The sequence below is a fragment of the Elaeis guineensis genome, chromosome 11 (assembly GCF_000442705.2).
Source record: "Elaeis guineensis isolate ETL-2024a chromosome 11, EG11, whole genome shotgun sequence".
NCBI classification, from domain to species: Eukaryota; Viridiplantae; Streptophyta; class Magnoliopsida; order Arecales; family Arecaceae; genus Elaeis; species Elaeis guineensis.
In genome coordinates, this window is record NC_026003.2 from 95,160,123 (window position 1) to 95,168,811 (window position 8,689).

At 37.9% G+C, this 8,689-nt stretch overlaps 1 protein-coding gene across 1 annotated transcript; it reads left to right on the top strand.

Moving 5' to 3' along the window:
- Nucleotides 1–4,031: 4,031 nt before the first annotated feature.
- LOC140852343 (receptor-like protein EIX1) lies at nt 4,032–7,831 on the top strand. The gene has a single exon (XM_073245256.1). The coding sequence runs from the start codon at nt 4,078–4,080 to the stop codon at nt 7,498–7,500; it is 3,423 nt and encodes a 1,140-aa protein (XP_073101357.1). The 5' UTR covers nt 4,032–4,077; the 3' UTR covers nt 7,501–7,831.
- The last annotated feature ends 858 nt before the right edge of the window (nt 7,832–8,689 follow it).

The window sequence follows — 8,689 nt, forward strand, 5'->3', positions numbered from 1 at the left end:
AGCCTTCTTATGACCATCAAAATGGAAAACTAAAAGAGGAGAAAAATCTAAGAGAAAAACCCTAAAAGAAGGAAGGGGAACTCGACCTGAAGCCAAAGATGGTGTGAAAGATAGAACCCAGAAAGCTCCTAGTACTAGGGCAGCAGAACCTTTTGTTGCAGAGAAATCGACAAATGCAAAAGTAAAGTCCAGATGAAATCAGTCAAGTCAAGATCTCTTCAGATGTCAACACGTGGCAACATCAGGACCGACCATTGGTCGATAGTTTGACGCACCTACTCTCAGATCATGCCACTTCATCGCTATCTGCGTGAACGACCAGAGCCAATGGCATTCGGACACGTGGCCAAGATCTAGTAGTCAAAATCAAATCATCCAGATTTTCTGGGTGCTGATTATCTTTCCAAAATGACAGCCCAATGATTGTCTTACAGTTATCGAAACAACAAAATAGCTAGAGATCTCTTATATTTCAAAAAGCCATTAATGCCAGCACTCAAATCGAAGCTTAAGATAGCACAAGACAATTCTTTTCATCCAATATGATAGCCCATGTGACAACGTGCATGTCAGATTACCTTGGACTTGGGAGTGGGGGGCAACTGTTGAGACAATTCCACCACCCCCGATTCCGACTCTAAATCGGCCTCATAAGCACAAAGCGCCAACTAACAGTCAGTTAACCGACCGACAATCGGCTATCCTTAGCCATCAACAGACAACTATAATGACTCAGTTAATCTCCAACTGAAGACCATCGTATAACAGAGTTAGATCATTCGGATCTCTACGACTACCGATATATGATTGACCGACTACTATTACCGATGTATGGTCGGCTTACTTGAAATTGCCAGCGCAGAAAGCACATAATGATCATAACATATTAATGACGGGTATAACTGCCCATCCCACGATCACATAATGCTAGAAATGCGGGACCCACGTGTCTAATCATTATAAGCGGTTATCAACTACTTATCTATAAAAAGAGATAAATGAACAGCATCTGGCAAGGCAATCTGGGCTGAAACTCTACCATTTTGAATTCTTTATCTGCTGTTCACCACTCCTACTGACTTAAGCATTGGAGGTCCCCACCGGATATAATTCTGTCAGTGTGGACTTCGTTTTGTAGGTACTCTTCACCTACGACAAGCGCAACTAGGGATTGGCCGCAACAGAGCTAATTAATTATGTTCCATCAAGAGAAAGGAATGGCTAACAACGGTGCTAGGTGTCCTTAGGGGTAAGTGTTAGTATTTGAGTGGAGTGATCTTATTATAAATGATCTGTCAATATTTCTCAAAATCTATGTTGTTTGCAGATGGTACGTTAATACTAGACTAAAAATACTAAATTAGGATTAGAAGCGGTGAAGGTAGATACGGCTGATTATAGACATGAATCCTTGCAAGCTACTTGCCACCAGATCACGTCCTACGTCGTTGCTTTGACAAGTCTAGAGTCTTGCCATATGCTAAAGATGAGAAGTAGCCATCTAACAGCCTGGCATGGAGGACGTTGCTAGTTACACTGACATAAAGATCAGGACTAGTCACACCATCCAAGTCCATGCACAATTTATTTGACTAAGAGGACGGACACATATTTACTTGACTTGGGAATAGACCCTCAATTACTATATAACATGCAGCCTAGATCTGTGAAAATTTTCTCAAACTATATTGAAATAAAAAGAATATAAATATGCCTTGATCAAGATGTAGTTGGTCCATGCTAATATTTCTCATAAGCAATTATACCTATTTCTTGTCATATAGTAGTAACAACCAGCAGCTCAAAATAACAAATTATTGTATTATTTATATTTTTGATAGATTAGGTTTGTACACAATTTGGGCTATAAAAAGGAATTAGCTCTCCTTGGGGACCCCTCATAGACGTTGGTGAAAATGTTGGATTCTTAGAAATCTTACAGTTAACAGGAAAAAACATTCGATAGCCATTTGCGATTTAGTTCTAACTATATATATATATATATATATATATATATATATATATATTATTAGAAGCTAAAGAATTAATTTTACTGCTAAGTCCAATCATGGCCGTTTATCCTGGCTCTTCAAAGGTGACAAGGAACCAATGAACCACAAATTACTGGGGAGAAGTTTCCTTGCAAGCTATGCTCCACCTGGAACCCTTATCCACCCGCATCTCGATCACATGATTTAAGCTACGATGACGGGGACAATAATTCCGGTCACTTCTATGGGACAAAGTGCAATTCTTGTTGTTACTTAATAAAATTTAATTAGAGGACCTAAATGTATTTTTCAAAAATTACATCAACTATGAAACAACTTCTTTGCAGCCCAGCATGAATGTTTTGGGTAGCAGCAGGAAGGTAATGACTAGCTAACTTGATCACTGAAGAGCAGAAGTTGATCTTCTGCTACGGGTCCAGATGCAACAAATAACAGATTAATGAAGATTAAATTGACCCAAGAATAGACCATTTATTACTGCATTGTTTCGTGGTGCTCTTGGAATATGAGTTCTAAAATTAAGGTTTCCATACTGTAATGATCAGGCCTGCAGTACTTGAATATTAACTACTTCGTTTAGCAGCACACCTGGACCATAGCTTGGCATGTGACACAGCGACCACAACCATTCGCATGCTAGTTCCGAAAGTTCTGCATATCGATCACTTATCATAGCACAATGAAAGTTAATGATGTAAAAAAAATATCATGCTAGAATTCTTGTCATACCACGTCAAAATTTAATGCTTTTTTTTCTACCTGAGAAATAATAGTTAAAAGAAAAATCAATCATATCAATTCAAAGGTATTGGGCTGCTTTCAAGATTAGTCACCCAATCTTTGTAGTTGGATGGTGCACATCAGAATGCTGCTGTAAATTTCAGATCAAAATAACTAGAGTTGAAAATTGTTTGGATATTAGTTAGATATAAAAATTTGAAAAGACAACAGCTAATATTACTACCACAGAGAAGCTGATGGCTAATTGCTTTGGAATGGACTACCGTTTTCTTGAATTTAAAATGGATTAACATTTGACTGGAGAATAGACCATCGTTTACTTGACTTAAAAATAGACAACCATTTACTTGACTTGAGAATAGACCATTTATTATTATAGCATAAAATGCTGTTTCGAACTCCTGTGCAAGGAAAGTCTAGTTTCCACTATATATAGATCTGGATACCACACAACAAAATTTGAACTTCCTATTTTGTAAATTATCACCTCCAATGCACTAAATCACGATAGTGAAATTCTGGATGAACCTCATGGTTCATGGTGTAATTAATGTACCTGGGATTAATGCCATGACATCTAAGTTCTCATGTGCAGCACTGCTAAACCATTCCTTGACTCATGATGCGCTTAAAATCCCATAAAAAATTTTTACCCATCTCCCCCCACCCCCCCAAGTCCTAACTACGACGAATGGGTTGTACTCGTCATCCAAATGTTAATGATGCATCTGAAAGGTGACATTGTAATACATTGAAAAGTTAACAATCCTTCTACTAGTTAAGAGGAAACCTGTTTTACCCAAAAAAAAAAAAAAGAGGAAACCAACTGAGTCCGAAGTAAACCCTTAATTTTACCCTTATTTTTTTTTCCCTCTTAAAAGATGCTCCTTGCTTTGGAAAAAAAAAAATCTCAAATATACCATATCGATATCACAAGCACCGGACTATATATGAAAATCACCGCGGAAGGTATATGTCAAAAGTTGCTCTTAACTTTCAAACAAACTAATAAATACGAGACACTAGAAAAGAACCAAAAGCAAATTAAGAGATTAGCTCGAATAAAGAATCAAGAATTAAAACTTCTTAGTAATCAGGGAAAGGCAAATAGTTCGACCCCAAGGGTTCAAGAAAAAACTTATCCGGCACAACTCACCACAACATCCGGCTCAAGTGTCCAAATCACCACAATTCCATAAGATGGAATATACTTTAGAATCACTTGACATATAAAAAAAGGAGCATGTAAGTAATGAGAAGCCACCTCTCATAGCTTTTCCTCCCTTCTTTCCATCTCTTTGGAGTGGTGTGAGGTTCTGCTCATATGGCTGTTTGTAGTAGTTGGCATTCAAATGCATCCAGATTTCTTATGCATGTCACGTTGATCGTGCTCTTCCTCTTATGTCTCTGCCTTGGTGGTAGAGATGGTTTCATGGTGGAGGGGAGCTGCATAGAGAGTGAAAGGAGAGCTCTGCTTTCCATCAAAGAAGACATGTACGATCCTGACCAGTGGCTCTCCTCTTGGAAGGACCAAGACTGCTGCAGATGGAGTGGAGTGGGCTGCAACAATATCATGGGCCATGTGGTAAAACTCGATCTCAGATATCCATATGACTTAGATGTCCAATATGAAACTATGAAATTTCCAGGTCCAAGTAAGGTAAATCCTTCTTTACTTGACTTGATGCATTTGAAGTATTTGGATTTGAGCTTGAACAATTTTTTTGGAGCTCCCATTCCTAAATTCATTGGTTCCCTTGTACATTTAGAATATCTCAACCTCTCCTATGCCGATTTCAGCGGATCCATTCCACCTCAGCTTGGAAACCTCTCGAACCTGCATTTCCTTGACATTAGTGGATCTGATTATTTTTCATATTATGGAAGGGCCTCCTTACGTGTTGATAGCCTTCGTTGGCTCTCCAACATCCCTTTTTTGCACTCACTTGATTTGAGTGGTGTCAACCTCTCAAAGGCAGCCAATTGGCTTCATGAGATTAACATACTCTCTTCTCTATCAGATTTGTGTTTGTCCTATACTGACCTCCCTGTTGCGTCCGCTTCTATATCACATGTAAACCTCACATCTCTCACCATGCTTGATCTTTCTTGGAATTACCATCTCAATGCTACCATACCACATTGGCTGTTCAATATCAGCAGTCTCATGCATCTAGATCTTTATGGATGCGATTTATCTGACAGTCTACTATTTGCTATGGGGGATTTACATAACTTGAAATTCTTAGATTTATCTCATAATCAAATAATCAGAGAAATTTCCCCCAACTTAGCAAACCTCAGCCATCTGGAACATCTGGATTTGTCTTGGAACAAAATTAGTGGACAGACATGGAGAAGCATCGAGAACCTCCACAACTTGATGGAATTGGATTTGTCTTATAATCTAATTACTAGAGATTTTTTCCAAAACTTGGGAAACCTCAGCCATTTGGAACATCTACGTATGGCTTCAAACAAAATTTGTGGAGAGATACCGATAAGCATCAAGAACCTCCGCAACTTGGTGGAATTAGATTTGTCATACAATAGAAATATAAGTGGAGAGATACCAGAATTCATTGGGAATCTAATTCACCTACAGGCTTTATATTTGTCAATTAACAACATCAGCGGAGAGATACCAGATATTTTTGACAGGCTTCATAGCTTAAGTTATTTGGTATTACGGTCAAACCGCATAACTGGAAAGATACCGAGATCTATAGGGAATCGATGCAAGTTGAATATGCTAGATATATCTGATAACAGCATTACTGGCGAGCTTGTGGATACTATAGAAAGTTGGTCTAAGTGCACAGAAAATAGACCGGATGGGAGAAGATCTCTACAAGGCTTAACATCACTTTTTGTGGGTTACAATAACTTGAGTGGAACAATCCCACAAACTCTAAGTCAGCTATCTGCACTGCAAAGGTTGGATCTCGCTTCAAATTCCTTTACAGGTCATTTGACCGAAGCCCACTTTGCCAACCTTACAAGATTAGACTACTTGGATCTATCTTACAACTCATTTCAGGTGAGTCAGCATTGGGTTCCTCCTTTTAATGCTTCATCAATTGTTATGTGCTCTTGTCATTTGGGACCAAAATTTCCAACTTGGCTTCGAACACAGACAAATTTACGAATACTAAGTCTCTGTGAAAACAACATTTCAGATGGATTTCCTACTTGGTTTTGGGATCTAAAGAATATCTATGTTCTAAACGTTTCCCATAATAGCATGACTGGGCAACTACCAACTTCTATGGGAGGCCAACAATATTGGTATCTTGATGTGAGTTCCAACAACTTTCATGGTCCAATTCCTGAATTAAATACTTCTTACCAAGGCACCGTGGTACTATCCAACAACTCATTTTCTGGACCTATTCCGTTGAGCTTTGCCAAAGCTAAATATCTTGAACTCTTTATTTTGTCCCATAACCATATTAATGGTAGCATCCCTCAATTTCTTTGTAATCTATCTTCATTAGAAGTTCTTGATCTCTCCAACAACAACTTGTCTGGTGGCATCTGGCTATTCTTTGGAAGACTGGCTTCATTGGAGATTCTTGATCTATCTAACAATAAGCTTTTTGGAGAACTACAACATTTTCGGTACATACCACCACAAAAAATGATTGATTCTCAGGAGGACAGCAAATTAGGGCATTCTTCTGACTCAATGGCATGCCCTGTTAACCTCCAATCGCTACATTTGGAAAATAACATGCTCTCTGGAAAATTTCCTTCATTGCTGAAATATTGTAAACAGCTAGTTATTCTTGATCTTAGTGAAAACAGATTCTCAGGTGACCTACCAATATGGATTGGAGAAAGCCTAAGATGGCTGAGAGTTCTTTCTTTGAGGTCAAATTTCTTCAACAATAGCATCCCAATGCAGCTATCACATCTTACTTTTCTTCAAGTTTTGGACCTCGGTTGCAACAATTTTTCAGGAGCTTTGCCTCCATCGTTTGGAAATTTTAGTGCAATGAAGAGGATGCAGAATGCAGGCAAACTAATACTTTCATTCAATGCTTACTATACTGAGGGCATATTAATAACCACAAAGGGAATAGAAATTGAGTACACCAGTGTGCTCGCACTCATAATGAGTATAGACCTCTCGGACAACAATCTTTCAGGGATAATTCCTTCAGAACTAGTAAATCTTCATGGACTGTGTTCCTTGAATCTCTCCAATAATCACTTCACCGGAAAGATCCCAGAAAATATTGGCGCCTTGAGGCAATTAGAATCACTTGACCTGTCAATGAACAATCTCTCAGGCATGATTCCCTCAACTATTTCCTCGATGTATTCTTTAAGTCACTTGAACTTGTCCAACAACAACTTGTCAGGAACAATTCCATGGGGAAACCAATTGCAAACATTCTGTGATCCTTCCATTTATGGTGGAAATCCTGATCTTCTTGGATGGCCATTGCCATGGTGCTGTAACAATGCCTCCTCTAAAAGTCCATTTCAAACAAGAGCTCAAGAGGAGGAACCTAGAAATGGTGATGAGTCCGAAATGATCTGGCTTTATGCTGGCTCCATGCCGGGTTTTGTTGTGGGGCTCTTGGGGTTCATCTATGTGCTCATGATCAAACAAGCTACAAGGATTGCTTACTTCTATTTGATTGATATGACTTATGATTATATCTATGTGCAATTAGCAATGGGATTTGCCAAATTGAAGTCCGTCTTGCCTATCTTGATGAACAACAACCAAGGATAAGAACATGTCATCTGTCTTTAGAACTCCATTTCACATAATAGCGCAAGAAGAAGTGCCTGGAAACAGAGGTGAGATGATTCTGAAATGACATGGCTTTATACTTGCTTTACACCAGAATGTATTGTAGGGTTCCAAGTGTTGATCTTGTTTAAAGATGTTTGTATTAGAAAAGTAGGCATGCAACTTTCTTTATTCTTGTTTATGGTGGGGAATGTGTGTATGGCACCCCCTATATACATGCAAGTACCAGTTTGCTATGCTACCAACTTTGATTACCATGTTTAAGTATAGGTATATATATATTCGTAGATAAGCTATCAAATTCTAGAAACACATTCTATTTAGACTCCATCTTATCAAGTGAAAAAATTCCTTCTCAAATGTGAAGGGAAAATTACTAGCTAATTTGTCCTTTTCTATAAAATTACAAGAGTTTTCATTAATAACATTTCTCTCATCTTTAGGCATGGTTGCAATTGATGATGAAGATAAAATTTTTGAGATCCATATTGCAGCAAAGGCTAAAAGTGTGGACCATTAAGATAGAAGGATGTGTTTTAAGAGAACAAAATCTTTTAAAGTATTTTATCACTCTTGAACTATAGATGTGTTAGATGTTCAATTAAGCTTGTAAAATAATTTGTCATATTTTAAGAGATGCTACATATATAAAGAATATAAATGCTTGGTCTTTATGCACAATATATTATCATGGTTGACATTCTGCATCCTCATACATATTTGTCAGGGAAACCAATTGCAGAAATTTTGTGATCCCACAATCTATAGTGACAATCATAATTTTCATGGATGGTTGTTGCCAGGATGCTTTTATGTTGCCCCTTCTAAAAGAAGAGCTAAAGAAGAGGAACCTAGAAATACAAATCACTCCAAAATGATAGATGCTAGCTTTATACCGGGTTCTAATTTGGGGCTCCGAGAGTTTATGAACAAATGGTGAGATATGCTATAAGGATTGATTACTTCAATTCGATTGACAAGACATCTGGTTGCATATCCAAGTATTTGGCAACGAAATTTGCCGAATTGAAACCCATCTTGATAAACAACAGTGAGGGATAAGGCTAAGATTAATGTTTTCTCAAAAAAGACAAAGGCTAAGCACTAATGGAGATTGCATTGTGATTGATATTTATGTACCTCTTTTTGCCTTAAATTGCTTTCAATT

What these genes read in the sequence shown, in the direction of transcription:
- LOC140852343 (XM_073245256.1), top strand. Translation starts at nt 4,078, where the DNA reads ATGGCTGTTTGTAGTAGTTGGCATTCAAATGCATCCAGATTTCTTATG.